The sequence below is a fragment of the Nymphalis io genome, chromosome 18 (genome assembly GCF_905147045.1).
Source record: "Nymphalis io chromosome 18, ilAglIoxx1.1, whole genome shotgun sequence".
Lineage (NCBI taxonomy): Eukaryota > Metazoa > Arthropoda > Insecta > Lepidoptera > Nymphalidae > Nymphalis > Nymphalis io.
The window spans coordinates 8975747-8987874 of NC_065905.1; the positions used below are offsets into that span (position 1 = coordinate 8975747).

The 12128-nt window shown below is 36.8% G+C and overlaps 1 protein-coding gene across 1 annotated transcript in view; it reads left to right on the forward strand.

The window, feature by feature from the left end:
- LOC126775406 (fatty acid synthase-like) overlaps positions 1 to 8957 on the forward strand; it is a 36089-nt gene extending 27132 nt beyond the window's left edge. Inside the window, exons 26-41 of the mRNA XM_050497299.1 lie at positions 157 to 287; positions 638 to 788; positions 1014 to 1185; positions 1350 to 1462; positions 1919 to 2080; positions 2168 to 2296; positions 3034 to 3113; positions 3701 to 3856; positions 4079 to 4330; positions 4512 to 4665; positions 4924 to 5128; positions 6560 to 6710; positions 6900 to 7074; positions 7333 to 7509; positions 7586 to 7688; positions 7866 to 8957. Coding sequence (XP_050353256.1) covers positions 157 to 287; positions 638 to 788; positions 1014 to 1185; positions 1350 to 1462; positions 1919 to 2080; positions 2168 to 2296; positions 3034 to 3113; positions 3701 to 3856; positions 4079 to 4330; positions 4512 to 4665; positions 4924 to 5128; positions 6560 to 6710; positions 6900 to 7074; positions 7333 to 7509; positions 7586 to 7688; positions 7866 to 8395 — 2841 coding nt within the window. The 3' untranslated portion in view covers positions 8396 to 8957. The remainder of the gene's footprint in view (positions 1 to 156; positions 288 to 637; positions 789 to 1013; positions 1186 to 1349; positions 1463 to 1918; positions 2081 to 2167; positions 2297 to 3033; positions 3114 to 3700; positions 3857 to 4078; positions 4331 to 4511; positions 4666 to 4923; positions 5129 to 6559; positions 6711 to 6899; positions 7075 to 7332; positions 7510 to 7585; positions 7689 to 7865) is intronic.
- The last annotated feature ends 3171 nt before the right edge of the window (positions 8958 to 12128 follow it).

Here is a 12128-nt window from a genome sequence, read left to right on the forward strand (position 1 = left end):
AATGTAGTCTAGTATCGCTACAGGCTACATAAATTACATATATGATTATATGTGTTATATAGTTAAGAAGACCATATTTTAATAGGCCATTGAATATATATTTATCTGGTTGCAAATGTTATTTCTGTAGAAAGTAGATTATATTTTTCTATGCAGGTATACTGTACGACTTTAAACTTCCGCGACATAATGGCGGCAATGGGGCGCGTGTCGGTCGATGCCGTCGCAAAAGGCAGGCTTGCGCAAGAGTGCGTGCAAGGGCTTGAGTTTGTCGGCAGAACGTACAAGTAAGTTCTAAATTTGAAACGATGTTTCCAAAAGTATTGTAAAATTAAAAAAAAAATGTAGTTACACTAAAGCCTTAATAATAACAATAGTAAGTAAAAATTAAATATAGTTACAGTACAAATCGTGACCACATGAAATGGTGGCAAGAATGCTAGCAGCATTTCCCCTTTGAATCACAATTCCGATTCTCTGGGCAAAAAATGAACCAGCTCCTATCACCAGTAGAGGCAGTAAAATTGCTTGTTATATTGAAATACAATATCCCTTTAGTTTCGTCTCTGTTTAATTTCGTTTGTGTTTTAATATTTTGTAGTTATTTTATAAATAGTTTTAAAACGTATTAATTCAGTGGTACTCGAGTTATGGGCATGGTAAGGAATAGCGGTATGGCTAACATGGTGGTAGCAGATAAGGCGCTGTTATGGGGCTTCCCTGACGAATGGACTTTCGAAGAGGCTGCAAGTGTACCTGTGGCATACGGAACTGTATACTGCGCCTTGGTAAGTGAGTCATCACATGTATTTAACTAATTCCTTGGTTAGATAGCTTTCGAATTATTTTGTTTACAAAAGCCACAACATACTAAATACCTACCGATTAATGATTTTTTTCCAACACTGCAGGTTAAAACTGATATGTAATGCAGTGATAAAAGTTTTTAACTTAACAGATTATATTTAAGCATTTAAGTTATTTCTATAATTATTTATAATGCATTTGAACAGATGATGGTAGGAAAGATCCAAAAAGGAGAATCAATATTGATCCATGCGGGTTCTGGTGGTGTTGGTCAAGCCGCAATCAGCGTGGCTCTTCACTTCGGATGCGAAGTGTTCACTACTGTTGGTACTCCTGAGAAACGAGCCTTCATAAAAATACTTTTCCCTCAACTTAAAGGTAATATTAGTTTTCTTCCTTAAAATTGTTTGGGGATTTGTAGTTATAATAGTAATCTATAGGAACACAAGAACCAGTTGGCATTAACAAGAAAAGAAAAATATGTACAGAAAGATTTTATTTATATGGACATCCCGGTTTAAACTCTAACGTCTCCTTCACAGACAGTCATATCGGTAATTCTCGTGACACATCATTCGAAGCCATGGTCAGGAAAGAAACAAACGGAAAGGGAGTAGATTTGGTACTCAATTCTCTTGCCGATGACAAATTACAGGTATTTTGGAATGTTTATTTCTGTTATATTCAAACAAAAAATCACATCTAACTCTGTGATTCAATAAAATTCTATTCTACACGTCGTGTACACATATACTAACATGTTACATCAATTGAGCTGAGTGTCATATTGTTGTTATTTTCTATATTATAATTTAGTATATTTATAGAGTACAACAAGGTAATTAATGATTTTTCGACAAGAGCTGTTATATACTGTAAGAATTACTATTATCTTTCATATTCTTTTTCATGTATGCCTTTATTTGTACGCTTGTAATATATTTTTGTTCGTTCATGATGCAGAGACATGTTTTCGAAAATTCATTTTTCTTTCACCTGAATTCTTTTCGGTCGTTTTAGATTCTCGGTCAAATATAATATATTAAAATTCAGCATATAAGTGAACAAAGTGACCAAAACTAAATGGAATTTAATTTAATTTCTTATTCAGGCTTCGATTCGCTGTCTCGGATATCGCGGCCGCTTCTTAGAAATCGGAAAGTTCGACATCGGCAACAACACACTCATCGGCATGTCCGCCTTCCACAAAGAAATCTCCTTCCACGGAATCATGTTGGACTTCATCTACGACCAAGGCGATGATTTTAGAAAGGTATTCTTTAAAAAATATAGTTTTGCAACACTAGAAAGATTGCTTACCACTGTAAGTTTTTACTATAAATAATAAAACTTTGAACAGATCCTTCAAGATTTACTGTTAACTGGTATTATGAGCGGCGCTGTCCGTCCACTTACGTACTGCATTTTTGAGAAAAATCAAATCGAGACCGCGTTTAGATATATGGCCGCCGGAAAACATATTGGAAAGGTAAGCACAAAATTCATTTGGATTTTAATTCAAACAAAAATATATGGGTAACTGCGGGATATACAAATTAATAGTCACCTATGTTCAATTTTATTATGTTTGTTATGTGCTATTTATTTATTATTTATTAAAATAAATAATACATAAGTTTACGACTCCTCAAAAATGTCAATAATTGAGTAAAATGTATTGTTTTATTTGAATCGTTTTGAATATCACAACAATAATAATTTACAACAATGACTTGTGATTATTTTCAATGTGATTATTGTCAGTGTCGATTTTTCCTTATACCTCACTGACTCTATAATACAACCAGTATAGTTAATTAAAACTATTTCGAAGTTTTTGGTGGAAAACACATTTGATTACACAGAAGCCACTCGTAAAAAAAAGTAACAACCTGTTAATGTCCCACTGCTGGGCTAAGGCCTCCTCTCCCTTTTTGAGGAGAAGGTTTAGAGCTTATTCCACCACGCTGCTCTAATGCGGGTTGGTAGAATACACATGTGACATAATTTCAATGAAATTAGACACATGCAGGTTTCCTCACGATGTTTTCCTTCACCGTCAAGCACGAGATGAATTATAATCACAAATTAAGCACATGAAATTCAGTGGTGCTTACCCGGGTTTGAACCCACGATCATCGGTTAAGATTCACGCGTTCTAACCACTAGGCCATCTCGGCTTAACTCGTAAGCAAATACTAAATAATTCATAAATAAATGTTTCAGGTGATTATTAAAATTCGTGATGAGGAACGAGGCGTTCGTTTTACAAAACCAAAGAGCATATGCATGGAAGCTGTTCCTAGGTATGTACCTAAAGACTGATAAATGAAAACTCATTTTTATCAATATAAATCAAATATGACCTGTATAATAATGACCTAATGACTTTATCTATCAAGCTTCACTGGTGGTTCAGCGTAGTAGAATAAGCTTTACGGGTGCTAGGGTTTTGTGCATCAGGTATACTACCACAAAACAGCAGTACTTCGTATTGTGTTCCGGTTTGAAGGGTGAGTGAGCCGGTGTTTGATGTTGTTTGATGATGTGTGTTACGTACAACTGTTAGAAATCTAAATAAATAAATAAATGCCAATGTCTATGGGTGTTTGTGACAGTATTAAAACTGATATGTTTGGATTAAAAAAAATTAAGGATGGTATTCCACTCGTTATATATTTACGTGAAGACCTTAAAATCCACATAAAGACCGGCTGTCGTCAATTTTGATTGCTGCTTCTTACATTACAGACACTATAAGTAAGTGTTTTTTAACTCTTTTTGTATATAATCGTCATATTATGTGTTTTTGAATCTGAATTTATATGTAATAACTATTTTATGTTATATAAGTAAATCCGTAAAACTATATGATTATTTATTTATCCTATAGATACATGTGTGATGAAGAATTAGTATATGTTGTGGTGGGAGGTTTAGGGGGCTTCGGTCTGGAGCTCACAGATTGGCTCATCATGAGAGGAGCCAGGAAAGTGCTTCTCACCTCAAGAAGGGGAATCAGTAATGGTTACCAATCATCTCGCCTTAGGTAAGTAATTATTTACTTTTTTATTACATCAAAATTTCTTACAATCCTATTGGCAAGATTATTTTACGTTGCAGTATTTGTAGTGCAAAAGAATTCTAAAAAGTATTTAGTTATATTTGATTGCAAATGAAAGATATGTTATAGGCTAGCAGTAGGACCTTTGTACAATACTTGTTTTTTACTTTTTCTTGTATAAGTTTGATAAAATGTAACTTTTTATAGAGCATGGACGGGCTATGGAGCTGATGTACAAATTTCAACTCACGATGTCACAACAGAGGAAGGATGTGAACGAATGCTGTCGATGGCGAACGCTATGGGAGACGTTCAGGCGATATTCAACTTGGCTGTGATATTGAAAGATTCAATTTTCCAGAATCAGACCCCAGAGACTTTCAAAGCGTCATTTGCTCCAAAGGCACAGGCTACGATGAATTTGGACAAGCTGTCAAAAATAATGTGCCCTAAGTTAAAGTAAGTTTTCTACCATTATCTTATTAGTTAAATCAAACACTTCAAATAAATGTTTTATTGGATGTGAACATTTATTTTTAGGCATATAATTAATTCCTCCATTCGGTATGCAGCTTAAACCCTTTTATGAGATGACTGAGCGTCTTTAACATAATAAGTAATCAGTTCTCTTATCCACCAGGGACTTCGTGGTATTCTCATCCGTATCTTGCAGTCGTGGCCTCGCTGGTCAGACCAACTATGGTTTCTCTAACTCCGTGATGGAGAATATCTGTGAAAGGAGAAAGAAGCTCGGCCTCCCCGCGCTCGCTGTACAGTGGGGTGCTATAGGAGATGTGAGTGTCACAAAACGGGCGATTTGGTTAAATTTGATCATATTTTTGATAAAGATGATTAGTTGATACATTTGTGGTAAACCTTGTGCCATAACTAACTAATGCAACGTAGATCTAGGCAGCTTTCAGTTTCGAGATTTTAAAGATTATTGATTTATACTTTTGGAAATACATTTATTATTATATATTTTAGTGGTTTAATGGACTGATACCAGTCCGATTAAACCACTAAAGAGATCTTACTATGTTTTTGCGCAGGTGGGTCTCGTAGCAGACATGCAAGATGAAAACGTCCAATTAGAGATCGGTGGCACCCTCCAACAAAGGATTTCCTCCTGTCTCCTCACTCTCGACAAGTTCTTGAAACAGGATTCCGCGATTGTGTCCTCAATAGTGGTAGCTGAAAAAAAGATTGGAAGTTCTGGATATGAAAACGTCGTAGATGCTGTTGCGCAGATTATGGGTAATGAAATTGCACTATATACATAAATTTTACTTGCACAATCCCTTCTTCCTTTCCTGGACTACGCTGATGTTTGCTATCTTGATGCGAATGAAGAGCTACTTGACAAACTAGATAGACTTCAAAATTTGTGCATACGTTTCATTTACGGTCTGCGCAAATTTGATCACATTTCTCAATATCGACGTCAGTTAAAGTGGCTTCCTATCCGACTTCGCCGGAGCTTGCACATATTATCGCTTCTTTTTAATATATTAAACCATGGTAGCCCTGATTACCTACATGAGCGTTTTCTGTTTTGTCCTGCTCGTGAAAGACCAGTACGCGCATGTGTGGCGTCAAAAACTCTTGAGGTACCATTTTTTAATACTACTTCCTTTGGTAACTCGTTTTCCGTTGTTGCCGCTCGCCTATGGAACTTTCTTCCAGATAATATTTTCCATAATAATGTTACAATAAGATCGTTTAAAATCAGAGTTAAGCAACACTTTCTTTCCACTTAAGTTTAATTTATTTTATATATATGTATATATATTTTTTTGTACCTATGTAAGTTGAATGTATATATATATATATATATATATATATATATATATATATTATAGATAATGGTATATATTAATATATTTATTTGTATTTAGTGTGTAATATATTCATTTATCGTTAAGTCTACTTGAATTTTATAATATAAAACTAATTGATATTGTACCTACACCATAAATATGTATTACAAATAATCTCCACTAGATTCAGGGTTTCTGGAAGAGATCTCTTGTTAGAGATAAGTTATCCCTTTGTACACATTTTTCATTTATATAATTCTCTGTTGGTACATAAATAAAAATAAATAAATAAAATAAATAAACTAAATATATAAACATAATTCAGTTAATATTTATATCGCATACTTATAAATTCGTAAGCGCCATAAAATTACGAAATTTATGTCAATTATCTCTATTTCATACATAAGCAGATTCAGTTAAATCGCAAAATTACTGAATAGGTATAGTTATATTTTTATTAAAAGGTTTTGAAACTGTCGCGAAAAATTTCGGTAATTGTTAAAGAATCGATCAATTAAAGTGCGCCAGGTCACCTTAGTGATATCATCAGTAAACGGACATTATACTGATTGATTTAGCACAGGTAAAAAGAAACAAGTGATCATAGTTAACTCGTGATTACTTATTTTAATTGTTTAGCTTCCAGAAAATTTTAATTCATATTAATTTTATTTTATACAACATAAACAACAACCGAGCTTTTGTGATACATAGAATCAAAAGTTGTTCAATAAGCTTAAAGTTAGAGAGTAATCCAACAAATTTTACAAATATTAATTAGGACTGGGAGTTGTTTTTAATTGAGAAAAAAGTAAACATACTGAATCACTCGCACTTTATGTATATTATATTATTTAATTTCTAGGAATCAAAGATCTGAAGACAGTATCTCAGCAAGTGGTTCTTGCTGAACTAGGAATGGACAGTATGATGGTGGTCGAGATCAAACATACCTTAGAGCGAGAATTCGAGATTTTTGTGACATTGCAGGATATTAGATCCTTAACATTAGCGAGGTAGATTACTCTTTCTCTCCATTTGATTCTTTGCTCCTTATATTAATTTGTTTAAAACATATAATTTCAATGTAAAGCCACTTCTCTAAATCCTTACATAATACTAATATATTACTTAAAAATAAATGACTGAGCTTCATGATTTCACCATTAATTGCACATACATTGTACATGTATATGTATCCTCAGGTTAGAAGAAATAGCAGTAAAAAATAAAGCAGAATCATCGACGTCAGTTTCATCACATCCTTTCATCCTTGATAAGGCGGCTGGTCTCCGAGTTCTAATGAGAAACTTTGGTGATGAAAATTTGACACCTGAACCTTTTATATACATGCCGTCTATGGTTAACGATGGCTCCGAGGTAAGAAAATTGTATCTTTTGCAGAATTCCAACAAGGATAACACAATAAATTCTAGTTTGCGTATATCACCTTTTAAGACTTAATCAAATGTAATAATCGTATCTAATGAAATTAAATAGCAATTAAAATCGTCAATATTTGGTGTGGGCTATGGCTATATGATATTTATATTTGAAGTGGTTCCAGGAAATTAGCTCCTAACCACACATATTGAGAATGACAAGCATTGAAAACTAAATATTAATAAAAAATTACAGACCGACGTATCAGTTCAAGAAAATGAGTTGACAATGTTCATGCTGCCCGGTATAGAAGGTTGCGCTGCGGAAATGGCGGCCTTATGTCGTAGGCTTAAGGTCAAGATTTGTGTCCTGCAGTACGGCTTTGAAAATAAGGGGGATACCTTGGACACCTTAGTCAATAGATTGCATAAGGTTAACTAAGAATTTATTAATTATGCTAACGACTTAAATGTTAAATAAGTATCTTATTACTCAAATTTTGTTTTAGACGATAAAACCAAAATTACCTGCTGGAAGTCCATACATACTTCTCGGATACAGTTTCGGGACCTTACCCATGCTAATACTGGCAAGCCTGTTGGAAAGTGAAGGTTTGTATTAAAAAAAATAGTACTTGTTCTTATATATTAATGAATATGGAACGCAAAAGTCATTAAGCACATTTAAGTCAAATTAGTAAATAATGTTGTAGTAGTCACTTCTCAATTTTTTGCTCATTCAGCTCAATAAATGTTTTTTGCAATCAAGCATCAATTCAAACTTTCCAGGTCACAATGGCAAATTATTCTGCATAGATGGTAGTCCGGATTTCCTATATAGCATGGTTACCACAAAATTGTCCACTACGAGCGACACTCAGTTACAGAACAGCCTCATTTGCCATTGTATAGACATGATTTCTCCGAAAAACGACGTCAGTAGCTCGCTCATGGAGAAACTAAAAGAAATCGAATCATTTGATGAGAAAATAAAATATGCTATAACAGAATCCCATACTCAGTGGAAATATTCCGATGAATTCGTCAAATTGATTGCATATTCTAGTTTTGATCGTTTTAAAATGATCCTCGGCCAAGCCAAGCTGAAGAAGATCCAGGCTCCAATTGTCCTAATGCGTCCGGATGTTAATCCACAATTTTTAGAGTTTGAAGAGAATTATGGTCTGGACAAATATACTGAAGGTCCCGTGACCGTTCATCTCTTAGAAGGTAACCATGTCAGTATTATTGATAATAAATACTGTGCGGACATTATCAATAGAGTTTTAGCTGGACAAAATAAAGCAAGATTGGACTGAATCACGTAACAGTAATGGTTGATAAGTAGGGAAAAATGGATTAAATATTTGGTTTTATCTTCTGGCTTAAGTTTTAAAGGAATTTATTGATAGTGTACACAGTTATGTCAAAAAATTATTATAAGCATATAGTTTTATTGTTTGTATTCTATAAATATTCGTTAGGAAAAAGCAATGAGTGCTGGACCCAGAATGAATACAAACTTCAAGTTTATTGTATTTAGCTAATAATAAATACGGACAGCGTACCAGCTCTTACATGATTCCTCAGTTAATATATAGCTTAGATAACAGAACAAGAGGAGAAACAAGTATAAGTTGAAGATGTATTATTTAAAACAATTATAGCAAATATTGTATGTAAATCCATAAACGTAATGGCACTCAAGATAAACGTTCGTGGTTTTATAGCTCCATAATTTAAGTGTTATTCGGTTGTTTATATTGTTAAATACATAAATAAATAAATATATCTGAAAATATAATAACAATGGCACCGTTAATTTACAAAGAAAAAAAAATAGTGATAACATTTAGATTTCTAATGTAAGCATTTGATAATAAAGCTTATCTTTTTGTTTTTATGATTTTCGTGAATAAGAAATATTTTTTAATGTTATTAGTCTTATTTAGTTATTTATATCGATTAATTCCGTAAGTTTATGTATTTTGGGTACTTCAGAATATATTAGCTGACTTTTATATTGAATTCTTTTGTTTTTTTTCATATTTTTAATTAAAACTATAAAACATAACTTTGTTGCTTTCTCTTTATCCCTATCCACATTTGTTGTCTTAAAATATAATATGACTGAATTTAAAATATAAAATAGGAGAAAGGTTGCATGAATTGCCTTCATTTAAAAAAAGGCATCTGACTAACTATAATAAATCATTTTGCAAGCAAACAATGTTAATATGGCAAATTTAGTTTTTAGAACAAGGAGTGAGTGCACGCCGTAAGCGTCTTTTGGTCTTGAGGGGTACCCTGGGAACCTCCCTAAGAATGGAGGCTCGCTTGGGCGGGCCAAACGGCGAGGCATCACTGTAGGATGTGCAAGCGATCCTATAACGCTCCCTTGAAGAGACGGAGTTGATTCCACTGGTTTTTTAGTGGGTATATCGGCACCTTTTTTTTTTATATGCCCAGGGATGGCAAATGACTCTACTCCACCTGATGGTAAGTGGTAGTAGAGTCCAAACGCCACGACGGCCAGTACAGTCGGGAAGAATGTTCTGTACTAGCCGTCCCCGCCTTTCCGGCCCGCAAGATGCCTCTTCACGCCTCGTTTGAAGGAACCTGGGTTGTAAGAGGAGGGGAACACGTGAGCTGGTAAGGAATTACATTTTTTGGTAGTGCGACAAAGAAAGGAGTTGCCAAATTTCTTTGTGCGCGATTGAATTGATGTCACAGTTAGGCGGTGACATCGAGAACCAGCTCGCGTGGACTTAAGAAGGAAGGGGGAAGCAGAGATTAGAGAGAATAATTCTTCAGAGCACTCGCCGTGATACAGTCGATAGAAAGCGCTCAGTGCTGCTATCTCGCGACGCAATTGTAAAGGTTCAAGGGTGTTTGTGACCTTTATGTCGCCAATAATGCGTACTGCACGTCGCTGCAACCGGTCCAAGGCCTCCAGTAGGTACTTAGCGGAGCCATCCCAAAGGTGCGAGCAATATTCAACGCAAGACCGTACCTGTGTTTTGTATAACAGGCACAGTTGTTGTGGCGTGAAAAAACGCCGCACCTTGTTCAGAACTCCGAGTTTCCGTGAAGCTGTTTTTATAATAGCCTCGATGTAATCCCTTGGACTAAGGTCGCAGCGAACGTCCATCGCCAGCATGGTGATTTTGCTTTGTATCATCAGCGGTGTGCCACAGAGGGAGGGATGCCCTCATCCCTATCCTAAAATGGTGACTTTTTCGCTGTGAGAGCGCATACCTGTGTTTTCTTGGCATTAAGCTCAACAAGATTACCAGAACCCCATTTGGCGATGAGCTCTAACGTCCCATCGAGTTCAATGACAAGATTCTCCCGCCTCTCCTCAGTTTCCGCCCGCCCAGTACCACTGCGCGTCCGTGGTATCCACCATGCACTGTACTATCATCTGCATAGCAATGTATGTTCCCAAGAGAGAGCATATCATTGATATGCAAAAGAAAGAGTGTGGGAGATAGCACAGATCCCTGGGGGACGCCAGCATTCACTACATAGAATTGTGAAGCGCAACCATCAACTAAAACACGAAGGCTACGCTTATGTAGGAAGCTGGCAATCCAGGTGCATAGCTGAGCAGGCAGACCATATGCCGGCAGCTTGGAGAGAAGACTTCTGTGCCAGATCCTGTCGAAAGCCTTGGAGATATCGAGGCTGACAGCTAACGATTCTCCATGCTTGTCGATAGCTTCACCCCAGAGGTGTGTTACGTATGCTAGAAGATCACCTGTGGACCGTTTTGGTCGAAACCCGTACTGACGATCATTAATTAGACAGTGATCTTCTAGGTAATGGATCAGTTGGTTGTTTAGAATCCGTTCCATCGCCTTACAAAGTACCGAGGTGATAGCTATTGGTCGATAATTTGCCGGGTCAGACCGATCCCCTTTTTTGGGAACCGCTTGTACATTAGCTCTTCTCCAAGCCTCCGGCATACTTCCCGAAGAGAGAGAAAGTTGGAACAGGCGCGTTAACACAGGAGACAGCTCCGCTGCGCACTTCTTCAGCACTATGGCTGGTATTCCATCGGGACCGCTAGCTTTCCGTACATCAAGTGATTGCAGCTCCGCACGCACATCACGTTGCCTGATTTTGATGTCAGGCATCGTGTGGCCACATGAAGGTATTGTTGGTGGCTGCGCACTACAATCATCGATCACAAAGTTGTCAGCAAAGAGTTTAGCCAGGAGATCGGCTTTCTCCTGCGGACTGTGAGCTAGCGATCCGTCCGGATTTCTGAGCGGTGGCAGCGAAGGTTGGCAGAAATTGTTTTGCACAGACTTGGTCAGACGCCAGAAGCTACGGGAGCCCCTAGGATGCGAAATAAGGTCATGACCAATCTGTACAATGCGCTGTGCATCCGCTCTCGTGTATGCCTTCCTACAGGACTTGGAATTTTTATTGTAGTTTGCTTTCAGTGAGTCAATGTTAGATGCCCCGCTAATGCAGCCGTTGATCCACGCGCGATATGCCGCCTGCTTAGATGATACAGCGTCGGCACATTCACGCGTGAACCAACGGTTACGCGTACCCCTATTGATGAGATCTGAGCTAGGAATGTAGTATTCCATTCCTAACATGATCTCATCAGCAACAGCAGCGGCACTAGCTGTCGGGTCATTCCCACTGAAGCAACGTTCCTTCCAAGGGACTGACGCATAGTAATCGCGCATACCGTCCCAATCTGCCGACTTATAGTGCCAAACGCGACGTTTGCATACCGCTGATGGCGGCAGCTTGGCCTGTGGCACTTTGGTAGATATAAGGCCGTGATCCGAAGAACCAAGTGGAGCTTGAACCACAACCTGATATTCCACCGGGTGAGAAGTCAGCAGAAGATCCAGTAGAGAAGGCGCTTGCCCATCAATGTCTGGGATCCTGGTGGGCTGATCAACCTTTATCGCCGATAAGTCCCATAATGCTCCCTTCCATCAACTTTATTTTATTTGTGTAGAAATTTAATTCTTTTGTAGTTTTATGTGATATGTGATATTATGCATAACAGATTTATTATCTCAC